Source organism: Telmatherina bonti, assembly GCF_933228915.1.
Source record: "Telmatherina bonti genome assembly, chromosome: 7".
NCBI classification, from domain to species: domain Eukaryota; kingdom Metazoa; phylum Chordata; class Actinopteri; order Atheriniformes; family Telmatherinidae; genus Telmatherina; species Telmatherina bonti.
The window spans coordinates 14,053,345-14,075,800 of record NC_136625.1 but is presented as its reverse complement, the minus strand read 5'-3'; the positions used below and the strand labels follow the sequence as shown (position 1 = coordinate 14,075,800).

Below are 22,456 nucleotides of genomic sequence, written 5' to 3'. Positions count from 1 at the left end.
GTAAACTAAATAAACCCCTTTGTGCCTGCGTGCTCACAGGAGTGCATGATGGGAAACGTAGTTTAAAAACAGAGGTTCCACCCGTAGCGTTATGTTTTTGTTTTTTGTTTTTTTTTTTTGTTTTATTTTGTTTTAACAAGTATTTGTATGAGAATGCAGAAGAGAATCTGAAATACTTCAGGAAAGGCTTAAACTACAGTAACATGAAGTACACTTCTGTGACCAAAGAAGTGGTGGAAACATATCAAATATATTTTGTAGTTTCTTGTCTTTCTTTCTTTTCTTTTCTTTCTTTCTCTCTTTTTTTTTTTTTTTAGCTTTTACCAGTCCTTTATTGTAACTTTTGATTCACATTACATCAGGTGTTTCCAGTCTTTTTAGTTCTACATTTCAGTTTGTAGTTGTACTGTTGTAATTAGTGTAGGATGTGGTTTTGATTAGTCTTGCTGAAATGAGGCAATTCTTCTCAGAACTAGATATCATCTGTTGCTCAAAAATATTATATATAGATGTTGAAGTTACCTTTTGCCTAACAAAATTGTGAAGAGATTTCTACACAATTTTAAGCCTTGTTTACGCCCTTAAATATTAAGTCTGTTACTTTTTGTAATAAATGGCACAGAACTGAGGAAAACTGGTTGATGACGACATGGCGAATGTTTCAGACATGATGCCTTGCAGAGACCAGCCATTCTCTGACTGAATATTTCGGGTAAAAAGTGAACTGTTTGTACAGTAGACAAGTAAAATCTTAAGTTATTTGCAGTTTCACTTTAAAATTAGCCACCATTATTTTGGCTTTATTCACAGTTAACCTCGTTGGGTATAAAAACAGCATCTCAGTGTAGTTACTGACCAGTGGCTATTTTATTTAGACTTGCAATGATCAATGGGATTCATTAAACCTCTTTGCATGCTTTTTTTTTTTTTTTTTTTTAATTTAACCCTAGTCCAACATTTCTGAAACCTGTTGCTTTCATTACATTCAAAATGAGTAAATATTCCAAGACTTTGTATGTAAAATTTGTGTGATTTTCAATAAAAGATTTTTTTTTTTTTTTTTTCATTTTACACCATTTTTTAAAAAAGGATCCTTTTCGATAAACGTTACTAACTGAAAATGTAGTCATTTCCTAGAAGCAGTGTTTCATAATCTCTGTGTAGTCTGTAGGTTTCTTGGCCAGAAGAAGTCTGGATTTAATGGAGAATGTTTAGGCTGTGGTGTCATTTTGATCCAAGGCACAACTTCTCTGTTATTTAATCCCCTCCACAAGAGAAACTGTCAAATAGCATTTTGAATTGCAGTTATTATCTAAATTTGGTGAAACCACTTGCTATTCTGAATCATGTGTACTTTCCCAAACGCTGTGGTTGGACTCGGAGAACTGGTGGTCATCCCGACATATGAAACAAATTAGTCCTCTGATGATCTTTGTTGGCACCGTCTGCTCCAAACCACAGCTGCAGTGGCGAAATGAGGTCGGGATTCAATATCACAAAAAAAGACAAACAAGGTCTCATTGTGCGTCTGCTCGATGAGTCTGTGCAAACGGCTCTTGCATGCCAGTTGGGAACATAATCAGTGATAGGGCACCCTGTTGCTTTTTGAAAATGTACTGGCATTACAAAGAGCATTTGTGTGCGGCGGTGAGAGACTGGCATCAGTAAATGTTTTCCCCCTGGCTTGCATGAGATGGTCAGTGAGCACTGAACACCTGTGGACCAGAATGGAATAATAACAACGTTGTTTCCCCAGGAAATGATGTGTTTCCTGACTTGGGCAAAACAAAACTAAGATTATAGGAGGAGAAAGGCAACTCGGAAGAGCCACATTTACATTTTTTCATAATGCGCTATGGATTTTAGATTCTTTTTACTTTTAAAACAAGATCACAAAAAATACATTTGTTTAAAGCGCGCAACAAAAACAGTCCACGTCACCAAATTTTTTTTTTATTTGGCATAAGGATTTAGCAGACCATTATTGCAAAAATACATTATTCATATACACCTCTAGTAAAAAAAACACTATCCAAAACATATCTAAAAATATACAGTGAAACAATAACAGCAGAATAAAAACATTTTGCAGGGTAGGAGAGGGGCTTCAGGGGGTATTTTACAAGGTAACTGAGGAATGCTAACACATAACAGTCATAAGTCCCTCTGTTCTCAGTCCTCTGGTGCGGACCAGACATTTGGTACCGATATGTGCCCAACCTTCAAAAGAGACAGTTCAAACACTTCACAGCCTTGCTGCCGTAGTCCACACACTCCGGTCCGATGCACTGGCAGCAAGCATTGTGAAACCAGCGGTACTTTGATCCTCCCATTGACTCACAGTATAGTTTACACTGACGGATGGACACGCAGTCGTCAAAGTAGACCACCGTGCACATGTTCTCTGAAATGAAAATTAAAAAAAAGGAATGGGCAAAACAAGTGAGTCATAAATACAGCAAACATGGTTTACAAAGTCAAGTGATTAACCCTCAGTGCTCTTACTTTTACTGAAGAGATGACAGAAACTTGCTGCCAGTGAGCGTAATGAGTTAACCGCTAAGCTTTGTGGGAACGCTCTCAGAGTTTATTACAAGTAGAACTGGCTTTGAGGTCAAGAGCCAAAACGGCCACAAATGAAAGTAAAACATGGCAGGAAAACAACATTTTCAAACCCACATACTATTCCCTTAACTGGAGTTTTTTATGCAGCTCAAAAGCTGAAAATCAAACTCAAGTTTTCCCCTTTTTGTAAGTCTGCTTCAGCTCTAATTTTACTACAGCAAGACTATCACAGAAAACCACTGAAAGACTGTCAGCAGATGATGCGCTCGCTCACGGTGATTAGCTTGTTCAGAACCTTTACAGGACATGTGGAACCAACTAAAGCACATAAACTCGTGGACATTATCAAACGGAAAGAATCACAACTTTTATCTTGATGTTCCCTCGTCACAGCCCACATGTGGGCTTTCTACACCTCAACACTCGGACTGAACACTGAGTAAACGTCGGTAACGCCGGTAAATTGCCACTTGACCGTCACAATTTAAACAGTGCAAACCATTTTATGGCATCAGTACTGCGTTGACAGCAGCTCTTTGTCACGACAGACACTAAATTTCTGGAACTAATGAGGAATAAACAGGTGTATTAATGAGGGCTGCATTCCATTTAGAGGAAGTTTTGTTTTTGTGCATGCTCTGTGAGGAAGCAGCATGCACAGGTGCAGAAGTGGAATGCAGCCCTCATTAATACGTCCAAGCTTGTCCTGCCACTTCATGTCGAAAATGTCTGCCATCAAAAAAAGCCCAAACTTTCTGGGCTCTTGACCCCTTCATGCAAATTACTAGCTAACCACTTTTAGTCTTTATTTAACTTATTTATATTCACTTAGTTACTTTCTTTTATGTATTTTTTTCAACAGAATTTATTTATTATTTCCTAGGTCAAGCGTTTATTTATTTATTCTGAATTATTTTTCTTTTTGGTATTTTTCCTTTATTTTGTTTTGAAACAATTAAAGATAAATTCAGGTATTGAGAAGTTAAGTAGCACATACCTGTTGCAAGTCTCTTAAAGCAACACTGCAAGACAGTCTGACCCTGAAACTCAATTCTTTTTGGTGGCACACTGTCATTCATGAAGCACATTCCTGGAGCAGTGATTGCCCTGCTGTGCCCAAAGGCTGACAAACTGCAGCACACAACTTTGATTTCTAGCCTGGGCCGTCACATGGCGCCTGTGTTGTGCTTCACGGCACCACATCGCCAGTAATTAGAAATCAAAACGCCGGCCATTTTGGTTGATTCAGCACAGAGACCCAAGAGGACGTTATCAGAGAAAACAAAATAATAAGAGACAGAGCAAAAAATAAGACTGGAGTCAGCATTGGACTGACTTATATGCAAGATGGATGCTGAATTAGCTTCATCAAGAAGCATCAAAGTGCAAAGATCTGCCAAAGTTTAGAACTTTAACACTTTAACCAAAACTTTCCAGTCTTTCTCTTTTTTGTTAGAGGTTTAATTCACTCAACTGTCAATGAGAAATGTTACCCAGTATCCTGTTAATGATTTAATTAATGTTTCAGCATCACTTTTATTACATGTACAATGGGGAAATAATTTCTGATCTCTTCTGATATTTCTCCATGTGTGCATGAACATCGCTAAATTCCCCCAGAAAATTCTACGAGTAAAACATGTTGGTAGTTTCCTGGTTTGCGTTTGTTGTTTGGGATTAATGGAATGGAAGATAGTATATAAACAGCAAACTCTTCCATAATTAATGGGTAAATCAATGTCAAATTAAGTCATCCAGCAAGACAATAAGCATAATTGTCAACGCATTGTTAGAAACAAACTAAATCACACAAACATGCATCGTCTAGTGTGAATAAATACACCTCTGTGTTACCTTGACTGTCATAGCTGGTGTGGATGCTGTTGCCAGGCACCGACACATTCTGCTGCTGGTTGTCGAGCGACTCCAGGAAGGAAACCAGGTTCTCGTGATGCGAGAGCTCCTCGGCGACGGGGAAGGACACCACCATCATGTTGATCGGTGCATCGCCCTCGGTGAGTGCGCGGAACAGCGAGGGGATCGGGCGGTGCAGCTCCTCCACCGTGCTCTTTGACGTGGCGGGAGAGTCGCTGTAGTTCTTGGGGTTACACATCCCTGATGGAGAAAGATGGACAAGGATACAAAACTTATATAAATTACGTAGTTTGGGTCACTTTTTTTTAAAATTTATTTTGCTGGACTCTGCTACAATTTATACACACTTTCAGTAAAAAAGGAGCTTTTTTTTTTTTTTTTTTTTTTTTTAAAACCACAGCACTGTCAAACGTGCCTCGTCTCAATTAAGGTCTTTTTAACACTTCATTTAATTTCCACACACAGTAGTAATTACTTGACAAAGTCCCCACATCCCCAGATATGATCTTTCTAGTCCTTTAAATGAGTCAAAGTGAATTATAGCTAATGGGTAAATCATTTAATGGGGAAAGGAGTTTGACAGAGGACTGGGATTACAACCCGATGCTAAAAAGCACAGCCAGAGCAGCTGTTTTAGATAAAAACTTACTCATGGGTCCTCCCTCCCTCCTCCTCCCTTCCTCCTAAAATCCAAACTGTCCTCTCCCCACCGCTCCTCTAACCACTTGCAGATACACACTTCAAAGCAGGCAGCGTTTTGGCACAGATAACATGTTTTGAGTGGTAACTTAAAGTGGACATAAAGCTAGTGGCAAGGGGAAAAAATAAAAACATAAATGAAGACTATATACTTGCCTAAAGCTACAAGCTATCCTCAGTGTATTGTAAAAGGCTTGTCTGGGAGAAAAACACAGCCCAAACATCTGCGCTGCAGCAGCAGCAGCAGCAGCAGAGAGTTCAGTGCTCAGTGTCAGATTCTTGTTCTTGTGTTCCACATGAAAGCGCTTTAATAAAGCCTCCATGTCAGCACGCAGAGTAATATACGTCTGTCAAAGCTGATCTGAGAGCTTACTAGTTTGCAGGGGCAGGATCAGAGGTGGCAAGGTCCCAACCTGGCGCCCCCTGCTACTAGAGTCTGAGGGTGGGATTCCTTTGGCCATTTTGTTTTGGGTTTAGAAGATGGGAATGAGAAAACTTCCACTAATGTGCAAAAACTTTGGTCTGTTTCAGGGAAAACTTTGTACGCAGTAGGGGGATTGGAAACGACTGGACTTTGTCTTGTCTGGCAAAGATTAAAATGACGTGACTTGCAAGCTGTTTCCGGTCTAAGCCAGGATAAACAAACACGACTCAACGGTGTTTTCCCAAATACGATAAAATACCGCAGCTATTCAGGAGATTTAATCAATTTCAGAAGAAAATCTTCAGTCATTGTTTTTTCTTGTAGGTGTCCACAGCAGCTGTTTAGTTTCTTATTGGATACGGTTACGTAACGTTTTATAATTTGGAATTAAATAATCCAAAATTACTTTATTTTCCTTCAGGTTTTCATGGAAATAGTTATTCTGAATTGAGGTTGACATGGTAAACGTGTTTATTTACATTTACTTAATTACAGACAGACAGACAGACAGACAGACAGATAGACAGATAGACAGATAGACAGATAGATAGATAGATAGATAGATAGATAGATAGATAGATAGATAGATAGATAGATAGATAGAAATTTATTCATCCCCAAAGGGAAATTCAAATTGTCTGGCAGCTCAATAAAAACTCTTCTATCTCTCACATATACGTATTAAAAACTAAATCAGTAAATAATTGAACAGACAGAAATTGGTTAAAATCACACTAAAATAACAATAAAAAACAGCAAACATTTTGCTACAGTCAAAGCTAAAGGTGGTTGAACTAAATATGACTGTCACTGTTTTTTTTTTTGGACAGAGTGTATTTTAATAGATGTCCTGAAACGACACCTGAAGGATTTAAACAAGAGGAACATTGATTGAGGATGCATCGTTGTATCCATCAGTCTTTTCAGGACCTATGATTTCTGACAGGGATGTGATACATTTATCACACAGTATAGATAAGTATTGCCGATTTTTGTAGACTAAAACAAACAAACAACAAAAAAAAAAAAGTAAAAAACTTTTTTTATTTTTCTTAATTTCAATTAGGACGAAACAACACAATAACCAGACCATCATTATGCTGCTATAATGCCCAAAAAGACAAGTACAAAGATCAATAAAAACAATGTAAAATCACATAAAATGAATCATGTTTAATATGTATTTATTTAAAAAAAGAAATGATTTTTTTTTAACAAAAAAGAAATCAATTTTCAAAATGTGAAGCAAAAAAATATAGCGAATGGGTAAATCATCAATATTCAATTTTTTTTATTCGATTTCCAACCCCTAGTAATAAGTAGTGATTTCTGGATTCATAAATACTGTTTTCTGGATCTTTCTGAGACTTACACACCTCAGTAAGGTGCTGAAAGCCAAGGAATGAAAAAGTATAAGAACGTCTGTCTTACACCTTTTCTATACTTCGACGGAAGTAAAGAAGGAATCTTAACTTCCTGTCCACATGTGGAGACCCTTCTTGATGAGAATGTTTTTTTTATTCTCCGTGCTCTGATGAAAGGCGGCTCGCTCAGCTATGCTTCTACACCATGTCAGAGACACACTGAGTATCTCTGGCTTTACTCACTTCACACTCATCTTGTATCAGAGCAACAACACTGAACAAACTGGGGCTTTTTAAACCTGTGACCTTCTCAGCTAAGAGCATTACAGCCCCTATATCAACATTAAAAGGCGCCTCACTGAGAGCAAGTCCTTGCCAGCAACCGAGAAACCAACAGGATTTAATAATAACGGAGTGCACAGTTCAGGGCCAGAATGAACTGCATTGCAGATCCTTATTTTCACTGGTTAAAATAGCTTAACACAACATATCTGATTTAAAACTTGCAGTGAACTTTGCAAAAAAAAACAAAAAACAAAACACCATTGTTGATTTTTTAAATAAAAACTAAATGGATTTTTTAAAAACATTTTTCAAATACAGAAACTCCTGCAGCACAGCTGCTCAATAGCACCGTTCAAAATCCAATTTATGAACATTTTATTGTTCATGAATTGTTTTATGTAAAGCACTTTGAAATGTCTTGTTCATGAAAGGTGCTACACAAATAAACTTACCTTGCCCAAAATTAAAAAATTGTTATAAGTATAAAAAAAAAAAAAAAAAAAAAAAAGAAAAGAAAGTAAAAACAAAAAAACCAACGTATTTTTTTAAGTCTCAAAAAATGATAACAGGGACTCAACATCTTAAGATCGAGTCGGACTGTGCTGATACTGAACTCTGCTTCAGGAAATTAGTCGAACAAGAAGTTTGTTTTGTGAGTAGAACTTGGTAACACTGAGAAAAAACAATCTGTTCCGTCTCTACACTAGTTAAGAAAATTGATTTTCATTTAGTTTGATTCACTATTTAGCACGTATATTAGCCTGAGTATTTATGCAGATGATCTTAACCAAAATTTGCATTTTAAACATCAAAGTGAACGCAGCATACTAGCTTTATTACAATCTCCACATGTCTCTGCAGGCACTAATGTCATTTTCAGATGCTGAGCTCAAACTCTGATCTGCAGACATGTGTCATGCAGATCCCAGCCTGGTTTGCATGGAGGCGTGGGACCCACGCAAACATGTCCAAGTTCAAACTAATGGAGACCACTTTAAGTCAGACTTAATATCCGTTGTTAATTAACGAAATCCCTGCACTCACCCACGCAGTCGCAGCACTCTTCCCAGAGATCTCCCAGACAGAGCATGCAGTCTTTACAGCAGGAGCAGTTCCCATCAGACGGACGACACTGACAGAGCTCCTGCAGAAAACACATGGAAACGTGCGTTAGCTTAACACAGCAGGAAGAAACAAACTTGTCACAATCCTCATCACTGCTGTCAGCAGAACACTCAGGAAAAAACAGCACGAGAACTGAATTTAGTTTCACTTCATACATATGTAGACTGTCAGTAGAAATAAACAGTGTTCGAGTTAGCTTAGTATTCCAGTTTGCTGCTAAAGGTGCAGGGTTTACGATTCACTGACATCTTGTGGTAAAGATGGAAGCTGTGAATGAATGTTGGTCATCAGTGGTTAAAATTCCTCCAGACATAAACGTGTTTTTGTTTACGAGTGTATCCAGTGACCTCAGGTGCAGCAATGACTGCGCCACAGGTAACTTCATCATGTACATGTGTCCTGTCTTCTTCTATGTCGTTTTTAAGGCCTTACGTGTCCTAAAACCTGCTCTAGTGCCTTTCAAACAGAGCCGGTAGTGTAGTTTTAAAGCTCAGCGAGTTCCCACTTCAGAGACACCATAGTAAAAGTGGCAGCTGCTATGTATGCAGACGCACAGTAAATACATATAAATAACTCGTCCTGAGAGAAACAAAGTCATTTTAGTAAAGCAATTAGACAAAAGTGGAACGGTTTTAATGTTCTTTTTCCTGTCTTTTTCCTTTGATTTAGTTACGCACTGCACCTTTAATTACCTCTCTGAGCTTTGTGCACATTTTCATTCCTCATGGGTTGAGATAATAACAGCTGAAAAATGACACTTTTTAAAAACTTTAAAACTATCTTTAAACCCAGTTTGTAGGAAATTACGTTCACAATTTCGACTTAAAATATTTGAAGTAGGCTACAAAATATGTAGTCTTCTGTGGACGCACCATCATGAAACCACCAACCTGTTACGCAAGAAACCACGACAAACTTTGTTTTTGAAGTAGAAATAGTGCCAAAACCAATATCTATAAATTAAGATACACTGGATTTTAAAGTGTTTATCAGCCAGAAGTAACGTGTCTATTTCTGTAGTAATAGTTTAATAATAAAGATAATACAAGTGCAACTACTACACACACATTAAAACAAGATTTGTGTTTAATATTTTAGTACCATCAAAGGTAAAAATCACACAGCAGACATAAAGCAACACAGACAAGCTGTTCAAACAGGAGGTGCGCCATTAAATCATCAGCAGAAATGACAGCAGCGGTTTTGCTGATAGGAAGTAACCGTTACAGAACACGAGCCATTACAAGACACAGCAACAGGAAGCTACACGTGGCATGTGCGGCATCTATCGCAGAATGTGGGACGTCCGCGGACCACAGCGATAACTCTGAGAAGAGGAGAAGCAGTTCCACTTATGAACAGAACAGGTCCTGACACGCTTACAGTCACAGCATTCACAGTTTTTTCCTTTTTTTGTTAACTGAGGAGAAGACAAAGGTCTGACCAAAAGACACGTTTCAGGAGTTTTTCATAAAAGACAATTACTGATATTTACAGCTCGGATCACAGGGTCTGTTAGAGAGTGGGTTTAAACATGGACGTAAGTATGAACAGTTTCTCAGCATCCCTCACCTCATTTATTAAAACATCAGGAGTTTCTTTGGCCCACTGGTTCTTAAATGTGGGTACTTTGTACCCCTGGGGGTACTTTAAGGCATTCCAGGGGGTACGTGAAATTTTGAAAATATATATCTTATTACGTTTTCTTTAAAACATCCTTAAATAAATTCATATAAATATTATATAAATATTTAATATATTTCAATAAATGTAAGTGTACATTCAGAAACTGAATTTAGGTTTAGATTTACACCATTTCATTCCTCCCAAAATCCCCATTCCGACGTGAATTGAACCCATTATGAGCCAAATCACATCCGTCTGTCGCGGTTGCCTTGACAACGCAAACACTGGAGTCCTGGTTGAAGTGTAATAGAGATGTGCAAAACCATTGCCGTTGTTTTGCACGGTTAAAGTTTAATAAACCAAACACAAAGGACAGAGTGCTGTATTTCATGTTTTTACTTAACCAATAATACTTTGCAGTGGTTAGGGGGTACTTGGCTGAAAAGATATTTTTCAAGTAGTACTGTGTTGCAAAAAAGATTGAGAAACGCTGCTTTAGCCCTTATAATGCCCTAAATTAAGACAAAACAACCTCAAACAACACACCTTTGTCTTACAGAATATGATTATATAACAAAAACTTCATTAAACTACAGAAGCAGCTCGTCAATTAATTGAGTGCATTTGACTTGCAAAACCTGAATGCTGCCATTATTGACTCGTTCAGGTGTCTGTTAACATAACGCCAAGGAGGAAAGACATCATCAATGATATTAGAAAAGCAACTGATGCGGTTCATCAATCTGTAGAAGATTATTCACAAGTGGGAAACGTTTAAGAAAGCTGCGATCTTAACTCCAAGGTAAAACCTGACAATGGACGAAGAAATTGTAGGCTACACCTCAGACTCTACATGCCTTATTATGCATCATAAACAGTTAGGTTTATTATAATACAATCAGAAGAAAAGGGAGAAAGCTGAACAAACATGGTTTCTTTGAAAGGTTTCCTGGAGCTGCTTCTCTCGGAACAAAAAAAAAACAAAACATGGGTGAACAGGTTGGGTTTAACTAAGTTGTATCTGAACATAACACAAGATCATAGCGCATATCTCTGGTCACAACAACACATCATACCAGTTGTCAAGCACAATGGTGGAAGGGCAAGTTTTTCTCCTGTAAGAGTCAAGACCGTCTGACAACTAATAAAATTTAATCATGAAACATGACAATAAAACAAAAATGGATGAAATAAATTAAAAAGCAGCAAATCCTCAACATATTGGCTAAAAAAGAAAAGAAGTAAGGTGTTGCTATGATCCACAGTCCAGACCTGAGGTGCTGTGGTGACGCGTGAAGAGAGCTGAGCAAATGATCACTTCCGTTGACGAAGAGAAGGAATCACTGGTATTCATGAATACAGGTTAAGATGTTAACATGTTTTATACAAACACACTTACTCATGTTTTTTGGAAGATATACTGCATCTTAAATGTGACTCATTTCCCCCAAACCTCAGCAACTACAGTGGGGAACGCAACATTAGTTACTGGGAGTAAAACGCTTTACCTTTTCTGCTCATTTCTTCATGGACTTATAGTTTATCTCAAAAGCATCCAAGTGTTGTTTTGTAAACTTGAATTAGATGTAGATACATTTGTCAGAATGCACAAAAAATAGTGATAGAAATATGTGTAAAATAATCTATTTACATCTACAATTACGAGTTAAATGTATCTCATAGATTGAGTCTCTTCTTTAACAAGCTTGTTAATACAACAAAAGCAAAGCTTTCTGTTGAGCTTACTGTTCAATTTTTAATGGATAAATTTACTGTTAATCTAAAAATAAAGCTTCTGCAAACATAAAAAAAAAGGAAGCCTGCTGCTGATCCCGATATACAAACACACAAAAACAAGTGAATTCTGGTGCTTCAGTGAAGTTTGTGTTTAGAGTTGCAGCGCCAGCGTAGGATTAAACCATGTAAGTAGGGCTGAAAAGAGGGCGAGACTGCCAGAAGAGCTCCTCTTCCTCCCTTCTGTTCCCTCCTGACACAGAACAGGGAGCACATTCCTCCACGTCAAGGTCACGATGATGGGGGAGGAAGAGGAGGAGGGAGGGAGAAAAAAACACCTGGAGAACAGAACATGACTACTTCCCCCCAACAACAGCCCACTTTCTTCCTCCTGAACCCCTCTCTCTTTTGTTTGCTCTCTCTTTCTCCTCCCTTCTTTATTTCTCCACCTTTCTTCTCCCACTTCTCTTTTATATCATTACAGAAACCATCTCCTCCCTGTAAACAGTCTCAGCAATGATAAAAGACTCTCCAATGACTCACAAGTGAGGGATTGCAAAATCACACACAGCTCACTTAATCACCGGCCTCTCTATTCCCAAACCTCTGATCAAGATCTGATCCCATGACTAATTATGACTCTCAAAGGTGGTATTATAAAAACTAAACAGCTGCTCCAGGGACAAAACGTGCAGCTCTTTCACAATTCAGGAAATAATACTTTCTGTACACAAGAGAAAAGGAGTTCAATGTTTAGCTGGAGTTAGCACTTTAGCAGATTAGCATTTAGCATAGAGGCAGAAAGAAATAGTTTTGTATACTTTGTTTAAACATACACTGATTTTTCTTGAAATAAACATTTTCTTATGAGTTTTTTTGTTAATTGAAACCATAGCTGAGGGTATTAAAACTACTCATATATGCGTTTCAAGCATGAAACTAAATTAGCTTCATTTAGCATAAAATAACTCGCTTCGCTAAGTTAGCTTTTATCTAGCTTATAAAGCAAGATGATCAGTGTTGCCAGGTCTGCTTGTTAAAAGAGACTTTGGGTTTGTCACTTTTTAAAAGTCTCTTGTAAATATCATCAGTTGCAGGTTGAAGCAGGTTGCAGGTTGAATAAAACCCTCCTTATTACATCTTAGCTGTCCACAATAAGGCAATAACCTTTGTTTGTAAAAAAAAAAGGAAATGTGAACACAGATGTCCATATAGTTCAAAAACTAATGTCCACAACCTTATTTTCTTTGGTTACATCCGAATGCCCCTAAACTCACCCAACTTCTGAGCGAATGAATGACATACCTAAGAATAAACGAGGATACTAGTATATATATCAAAATTAACATAGGAGTTCCTCTTTTTTCTCTCGCTCTCTCTGAGGGGCAAGTTGCTTCTTTTGGGCTTGTTTTCATCAAGCTGGTTGCTTGTTTTTCTCGCAAAATCTGGCATCACTGTCGATTATTAGCTTAGTTTTAAAATCCTAACCTAAAGAAGATGTTTAGTAGCATTACCGAATGAGGGGTTAAAGTTTTTGATAGTGCCAGTTTCATTCAGATGTGGAAGAATGATGTTTATTTGCCAAAGCATATTAAAAGAGTCTCAGGACTGCATGTTAAGAACAAAACTAACTAACTAATTGAGCTTAACTTAAGCAAAAGGAATAAAAGTTGGATGAAAAGATTAAACTGGCTAGCCTAGCTATGTTAGCAACTTTCCTCCAGGTAATAAGGCTAAAAAATAATTTGCTTTATTTGCTTTAAAATCCCATTTTAAGAGGAAATAGAAGAGTAAGACTGACCAGGAATTGATATTTTCCACATTAGAATGACAATTTCATTAAAACGTTGAGATAAAATGTCCATTTGAAAGAGCTAAACATGAAATGCCTCTCTTGTGTGTTTGCTAAACAATAATCGGCAATGAACTTGGTTTCACAAGTACTTGAGACAGTATAATGTAACTTCTCTGACTCCATTTGAGTTTCAAACTCCAAGATCATGTAAACTATGTCTTTAAAAGGGGACACATCCCCGTGTGTTTATGGTGTGTAATTGGTGCATTTGGGACTGTAGTAGATGAGTTTGTTGAAAATTGCAAAGGGAAAAGCTGCCAGTGTTCTTTGCTCGTCTTTCACACTGAAATACTCTCAAGTTCTAGGACAGTTTAGGATGTAACAACATTTTATGAACACCTATTAAAATCCATCTATCCACCATTTAAAACATGAATTTTGCCATCAGGCACTGGTCCAAGCTACATTGTGCCGAGGAGAAGAGTTATGTTTAGTTCTACTCTCATTTGGAAACATTTTGTATTGGGTTGTTTGTACAGAAAAAACAAGTTTTATAAAATATTCAGCTAATTGAAAAAATAAAGTCACACACAAAAATATAAAACACAATATAAAATTAAATAGTCTTTTTCTGACAACTACTGATCATTAAAATATGATCAAATTAAAATAAACTATGCTAAAAAAAACTTATTTATTTTTGTTCGTACGTCATTTGTTTGACTCAATACACTGCCAAAATATGTAACTCTAGATTGCACACTTCATCATTCACTCCTTACATTTTAGAGAATTAAAAAAAATAAAAGAGTAAAACTAATGGATAAACTAATTCAGACAAGCAGTCATAGAAACCCACCAACAGCAATTTCCTCACCAAGATGGATGAGGTTATCTTAAAGAGCCCTTTTTAGGCTTCCCTTGCTCTCAAATGGAAACCGCTGCAATCAGTCAACCCTCGGCTGCAAAAGAGACAAAAGCACCGCGGAGAGAAAGTGAACATGCGCCGTCTCGTGCTGCAGAGCGAGCGACCGCTGCTGAGTTTGAGCTTTGAATTCTGTTGCCCCACCCTGCCTGGTCTGGCCAGAGCTGGCTTGTGAGTCTCTGCACACTTCTCCAGCTCCTAAATGTACATCAACCAACCTCCCCCCACAGACACACACACACATAAACACACCTCCTCCTGACCTTAGCTTCCCCTCCCTCCTCCACCTCCGCTCATGTTCTCCCACCCTCAGGGGTTTTAGGGAATTCAGACAAATGACTTGAGATGGCAGCAGAGCGTAAAAGCGAGCGTCAGACAGCAGATCCCACTAATCACAAGCAACATGGAGCGTCTACATAGAGGCGGAGAAGTTTCTCCTTCACAGCACACACACCATCGCTCTCGCCTCTGACAGCTAGCGACTTGGTGTCGGTGGGGTCGTGGAAGCTACAGAGCTCGCCGTCCTGAGCAGGAATCCATCAGGAGAAACAAGCCTCCTGAAAGTAAAGAACAAGCAGCGCTGCTGGAGTTTGGAAGAAACTGAAGACAGACGGAGAGAGTTCAAGATGAAAACAAGTCTTGAAATGAGAAGAAGAGCCAGAAATCTGGGAGTAAATGAACCGTTTTCTTTGACTTGTTTGGTTAAAAAACGTGGAGCAGACAGACCGTAGATGTATGATGTGGAAACCATCCTCATCCTGCGCTGAAAACAACTGAAATAACTTGTCAGTTCACTGCAGGTCATTTATTAAAAAACATTTCCAGATGTTTGTTTCTCACTGCTTTTCATAATGCAACGGCATGCCAACTTTCTTAGTTTTCAACATCCAAAATAAAGATGTGAAGCAACTCGTTTGACACTTTGGGCTCTGGTAAAAAATAACATCATTCACTAACGGGTGATATCTTTGTCAATGAAATCAGTCACAGATCTATGTGTAATAGAGCTACATAATTACATGACATACTGGTAAAAAAAAAAAAAAGCCTTTTTGTTGTTTTTATCCCCACAAATGAGATCAGCCAAGTGATTTCAAAACCACCAGCAGTGACACTGGTCTCAGCACGTAGGTAGTTTTGATGCTTCACCTCTGGACTGGTTATAAATTCCACATCAACCACAACAAGCTGATGGAAATTTAACCCAAAAAAAAGCAAAATGTGGAAACTTCTAGCGCTCGTAGAGGACTTTTCAGCTTTGCTGTCCAGTTTAAAAAGGAATCAAATGCAACATTGATGAAAACTGGGAAACTAGTTCTCAGCAACTTGTCAAATTTTAAAGCAACCTTCACAAAACTGTACAAATAACAAAAACAGCGGGCTTGGTGTGTGACAGGAAGTCAAAAAAACACCTTTAAAAGTATGAGAAGACTCAAGAAACCTAAGATTTTATTTAAAAAAAGCAACAGTTCCAAAATTTCTTTTGTGTTTTTGTTGGTGGATTCACACCCAACAGTCCACTAGACTGGGTTCGACTGGGGACTCGCTTCAGTTTGGGGTGAAAACATTCAGCCGGACTGAGTTTGTGTTCAAGCTGCACCTCGTCAAACAAACTGGACCTCTTCAACAACATATTTCCCTCCTCACCTCAAGCGGTACCGCATCAGTAATTACTGAAGAACGCCACAAAACAAGCAGCAAATAAGGAAACAAGTCGTGATCTGTCGGTTAATGCAGGACGACTTCTGCTCCCACCACATCAGAGCAAAACATGGAGCAGCAGCCGATTGTAGCGGTTTAGGGTTGAATATATTTCTCCATGCAGGTCTGTCAGCCATTTCTCCCACCTATCGTTCTACACGCACAGAAGCTTTGACTGTGTTTCCCCACCAAATGCTCCGCGTGTTGGAGTCAGCTGACAGACACTTGTACATCCAGGATCCACGTCTTTTGTTGCACATTCACAGCTCCCCAAACAAACCAGACTGTTTCGGATGTGGCTGCTGCCTCTGCAGATTTTGCTTTTTCTGCTTAAGCTATTAATGGATTCCATATTTTATCCACACTGAGCCTGAAAGTCTGAACACCGGACCCCCAAAGTGTGTGACTCTAAAAATGCCACAATTGGTTTGCATGTTTCCAGCCCACTCGTCCCACTTCTCCATGAACATCCATGCCCAAAAACAGGTTCAACAGCGATTCAAGCGTTGCATTTAAACCTCCAGAAGCCACGGAGCATGAAACGGCTTTTTGCTCCGTTTGGCTGGTCGGACTTTTAGTCAACCTCTTCCTGCAGTTTAGTGGTCGTGTTGCCCTGAAGCAGAGGTCGCACCTCATCGTCAGTCATGTCTGATTATCTGCTGCACGGCTGATAACTGCTGGCATGTTGGTCTTCAGACCGCATGCAGTTTATGGATTTATTCTGCCCACATGTTGCAGTTCAAACAAGGAGAAGCTTCACGGCACCAACTCAGACCTCCTCAAAGCTCTGAAGACCACATGACAACTGCTTTTTACACATCCTGAACAAATGAATCCAAACAAACACGAAACCAACATCTCTGTGATTTGCTTTACATTGGAGCTTCAATCATTGATGGAGCTCCTTTTTTTTTTTGTTTCCTTAAAAATACCCAAAAAAGTCAACAACCTTCAAAAAGCCCAATGCGTTTTCATGCTGTTGGACAACTGGTGAAGACTAATCCTGTGTGCTCACATTTCCAGCTCCTTAATGCCAGCTCATCTAACAGTTTGCATGTCATATTTCCAGACAAAAGGCTTCATTTGCATAAAAAAAACCTGTTTGCATAAAGAACTTCCAGCTACCTGCAGCTCACTTGCACAATGGTTGAAGTGAAATGGGCGCTGAAGTTAATGACTGTACTTTACAGATGGTAATGGGAGAGGCAGGACGGAGGACACGCAGCAGCAAATTTAACTTGACAGGTGGAGGGAAACACAGGCCCACACCTCCACTGACTGTTTCCCCCTCAAAATGATGAAAAAATACAGCAAAGGATCGGTGGCGGGCACCACCCCTTGTACAAACATCAACTTTTTCAGTTTTGGAGAGGAGGGGAGGAGGAAATGATGTTAGAAAGTCAACAAGGAAAAGTCAGCGAGGCCTACAAGAGCCTGAGAAGGAAATCAGAGAGCAAATGTAAAAGCAGATCAGGTGAAAGTCGGATCACGTCCCATCTCTTGTAACTGGAAAACAATCCTCTATCCTGGCTGCAGGAATGCGTCTGCATTCTTCATCACACATGGCATCTTTGTTCTCAGCTCCAGATCTCCATCTCGCCCTGGCAGATGGGAACTCCACTTTGGCTGCTGCTGGAGATTTCTTATCGTGAGAACTTGTCAAAAGCTGACGCGCTCGCTTCGAGAAGCAACAACAGCGAGCGAGTTTCAGCTCCAACGTCAAAAGAATGCTATGCTGCTGTGTACTTTCATGAAAGTTTCCACAGCGTAATAAAGCAAGATTGGGTCGGCTGTCTCAGGCTGCGAATACGCGCTTTTATCAGGAGAATATACAGTGTGTGTGTGTGTTTATGCGAAGCAGCTGCACCGCTGGAGGAGGAAAAGCTTGAACTTGGCTGCACTTTTCCTGCTTTTATCTGCAGAGAAAATCAACACACTCAGAGCTGAGTGTATCCTTCAGCTGAGACAGGACATCTTGAAAGGCTGTAGAGCGTCTTTACCTGGATGAGACACTTGCTGACGTCACTGGCGCAAAGAGCTTTGTTGCAGCCGGAGGTCAGAGATAGTCCTGACAGGAGGAAGAGGAGAGCTGCGGTGGCGGGGAGAATCAGCTGACCAGGCCTCATCCTGACAGAACAGGAAACACCTACAGCAGCAGGAGACACAGGACAAACAGAGATAAACAAGCTTTTTTTTTTTTTTTTAAATAAAGGGCCAAAAGAGTTGCATAATCTTCCAAAAACAAAGCATTGAGGACCTTCTAGTCAACTTTAAGCAGCCTGAGGAAACTAAAAACAAAAAGTAGATGCAAATGTGCTGCAAACACACTGGAAATCAGGACTTTCTTATGCAAAAGTTTCCCCAATAGGCCTGCGTCACATTTCATTCAAAGCCAGCTTGCTGCTTACTTTCACATCTGGCAACATCAGCTCCCTTGCCTTCATTTTCTGCCCCATGTGTGAAGCTTTAACACACAATCGGATCTCTCCGCGCTGCTTTTACACCTCAACACTTGCTGCACATTGTTTCCCTTCACATGACGGAGAGCGAGAAAGAGAAAAAAAAACATGTGAGGAACATTTAGCTCCCCTCATTCCTGAGCGCGTTTCTTCACCTCTTCTTTTTTTTTCTTTCCTCTTTAGCTGAAAACTTTCCCTCGCACGCAGTCCCAAGCGAGGCGAGCGCAAAAAAAACAGCGATCAGATCAAGGTATTACATTCCAGTAGTAATCATAACTTACCACAGCACAGTTAACAATGTCTCTGCTTCTCTCTTTTTAGGGGGGGGACAGTGACTGTTTTCTCTTTGAACTTCTCCAGGATGGTGTTCTGCCGCCGCTCAAGTGTCCACTGTGTCCAGAGGGCGTCAGTCTCTGCGCAGCACAAAGCGACAGGCAGTCGGGCGCCTTAAAGGCACACACTCCATTTTTCTAGCAAACGTCTGAGGAGGAAAAACAAAAGTCTACCGGGCCTCAGGTCTCACACACACACACACACACACACACACACACACACACACACAAACACACACACACACACACACACACACACACACACTTTCCAGAGGAAAGTCTCAGAAGAATAACATGCCTCAGCGCATCGTTGAACTCCAGTTATAACAACAGTCGCGCGTAAAAGAAAAGGTGTTGTGCGTAAAGTTGAACTGCAGCCTATCCAGGTGAGGTGGGCTCTTGCTTTCCTCCCTTTACACAAGCAAATCTCTCCTGTTCAAACCGCCCCCCTCCCCATAAAAGACTCTTTTGTCTCCTCTCCTATCAGCGGCCTTGAGAGTGTCTCATTAGGTGACAAAGGGCGACTCGGAAGCTGTAAATCTGATCGGGCTTCCCGCTGAGACGCGTCCCTGCGCTCATTTGTAGCCCACCCGGCCCCCCTAGCCCCACTCAGCTCCATTTAGCTCAATAGGTTTTTTTTTTCATCATGTGCTATTTATTTGAAAACAACAGCTAAATTACAGCTACATTAGTCAGATATCTAAGCACAACATGAATAGGGAAAATACACTTGTAAAAAACAAAAAAAAACTACTTCACTAAATGTTTGAATTAATGTATCATTATCAATGCCAACCAATAATAACAACACAAAAGACATTATCACGTCTTATGACTGCTGTCGTAAGTAATATCTAACCTTGTAAATAAAGTTTTTTCTCTCTCTCTTTATTGAAACATAAAAAAAAGACTCAGCTCCTTAGGTGTTGTTCCAGTTTCATCAAAGCACCAACAGGCCCTCACTTCCAGCCCGAAGAAGGAGAAGAAGAAAGAAGTCGAAGAAGAAGAAGAAGAAGGTGGTTTATTTACATTTTAACCAGGAAGTGACTACAGAACATGTGTAAGTGAGTGAAGATAAAAAAAACAAAACAACAACTTTATTTACTGTGATCAGAAACCTCCCGTGACATCAATGAAAGGGAATAAAATTAAGTTTTATTTGTGCTGGTTAAACAGGACTTTTTTCAAGAGCAAATTCAGTTAAATTACGAGTCGACTCGTGATATTTTGTGTTTTAGTGAGCAGATTTAGCCCTAATAAGCAAACTGAGCTGCAGATGATCCTCCGAATGAAGTTTAGTTCATCATCTCAGAGGGATTAAAGGTTAAGAGCCAACAGTAGTGTTTTTTCAGCTGCAAAGGAAAAACTCTACATTGAATTTTCTTACAGTCTTTGTTTAATTTCTACTTTTATGTGCAGTGAAGGGTCCAGATTTGATTTGTTACTGGAGATGCAATAAACTCGTTAACAAAGACAATTGAAACTCATTCATCCAATTTCATTGAGGTTAAATGTGAGAGAAAAGTAGAATTTTACAGGGAAAAGGCAAATCATAATAGCTGTGGAACACTTCTATATTTGCCAGATTATCCAAAGAGCTCATTTTCATCTGTTGTCCCTGGCTCTTTGAAATAAGGAAGGATGGTGAAATTAAATGTTGAATTCATCATTTTACTCATGCAGTCATTTGTAAACAGAACTGTCTTACTTTACTTTGATAATCAGTTATTACTCATTCGCAGTCCTGTTTTTGTTTAACTTTGGCAGTACTGAGCCTTTTATCGCTATTTTTCTTTGTTTGAAAATGAATTTTAGACTTAGATCATGTTCATGTGCTGTTCTCTTGTTTTGCTGCAGAAGTTCAACTTTTTCTTCACTGCATACAAATATTTTTTGCAATTGTTTGAAATATTCATACATGCACCCCTCATTTTGGGACATTTTGCTTTAAAAAAAGTGAGATTTCATGCAAATACTTGAAGTTGTTTAAAAAGTAGTAACTTTTACTGACATCTAGTGGTAAAGATGGGTATAGATTTGACTTGTCACGGCTGTAAATGGACGGTGGTCGTCACTGGCAAATATTCTTCCAGACATAAACATGTTTCATATATTAGGGAGTAATGATTGCTAAACTACTGGTAACTATGTTTGTTTCCTTTAAAGTATTTACGAATCCAACACCAGAACGTATTAAAAAAAAAGTCTGGTTTTTGGCATGTGGCAGTTGCCAGCCAGTTTTAAGCTTAGTGGGTTCATGCATTTTGTTGTTTGTCCATTAAAGAGACACCATAGTTTAAAAAAAAAAAAAAAAAAAAGATTTTATAAATATGGCAGCTGCCTTGTATGTTGCCAAGTAGATGAAAAATGGCTCCTTATGAGATGATAGAAACATAACAGTTTAGTAATTAGATTAGGACTATTCAACTCGGTTCCACAAGCCCTGGAGGTTTTCAGTGTTTCCCTGCTCCAACACACCTGACTCAAATTAAAATCATCGTAGGCTGTTGGATCCATTTCATTTGGGTCTGGCATGTTGAAGCAGGGCTGTAGTCTTGTGGGACCCAGTTGAATAACTCTGGATTAGATACTAGTAGAAGCCGTTTTTAATGAGATTAGATTTTTTTTTTTTTTATCACCAATTTATGTTATCCTCCACCTTTAAGAGAGCTTATCAGTCGTCATTTCGACATTGCTGCTTTGTTAATAATTTTCAGTTTTTTTCTTTTTTACATAATTTTGAAAATTAATTTTTGTACGTTGATCATATAAAAAAAACCCTCTTAACCCTTGGGATGGAGTTTTTATGTTGACCCAATAACTTTTAAGACATATCTTTGCTTCATCAGTCGCAATCAGTCACAGACATCTTTAATCCGTCTACACACACACAGTAAAGGAATAAATTATGTCTTTGTGGCAGGCTGCAATTGATGAAGTGTCCAAAGAAGTATAAGAAGTAAATAAGTTATTATAGTAATGGACAACACGGTTTCATGAACAGGTCAGTGTTAAATGACTGAACATACAAAAACATTCTCAGAAGTGGTCAGGTACAAGACTAGACTGAAAAATGAAAAAGCAGCCAATAAGGGGTGGATTTAGACTTCTAGTACTGCTTAAACATGACTATTATCTAAGGTAAATTAATATCTTATACATAGTATTCAAAGGTTTATATACAACAAAGAACTTTTCCCTAAAGGTCAAAGATTTTCATACAAAAATATAGATTTTTTTTTCAGCTGTGGTGACTTTTTACAGCCTTAACTTACTAAAGTCAAAATTTAAACCCAAATTCATGAACAAATTCTTTCAATGTTATTTAGAGTTAAACAAGCAGTTCAGCACGTGCAGCGCTTCCCCCTGCTGGCTGCGCAGAGTACTGCACCCTCAGGGAACAAATTTCTCTAATGAAGAAATTACGCAACACATAATTTAATTTCACAACAAATAAAATTTATTCAATTATATATTACAAATATGTACAAGTCATGTAACAAGTAAATATTAAAATAGACATTTTTAGAACTATCGTTCAAAAGGC

General features: G+C 38.8%; 1 protein-coding gene across 1 annotated transcript; it reads right to left on the bottom strand.

The window, feature by feature from the left end:
• Positions 1-1,937: 1,937 nt before the first annotated feature.
• On the bottom strand, positions 1,938-18,975 carry twsg1a (twisted gastrulation BMP signaling modulator 1a). Its single transcript, XM_079244118.1, has 5 exons — positions 18,859-18,975; positions 18,119-18,264; positions 8,257-8,356; positions 4,420-4,680; positions 1,938-2,404 (listed from the first exon to the last, which is right to left on the bottom strand). Exons 2-5 carry the CDS (start codon positions 18,242-18,244, stop codon positions 2,223-2,225), a joined length of 669 nt encoding a protein of 222 aa, XP_079100244.1. The 5' UTR covers positions 18,245-18,264; positions 18,859-18,975; the 3' UTR covers positions 1,938-2,222.
• Positions 18,976-22,456: the final 3,481 nt, after the last annotated feature.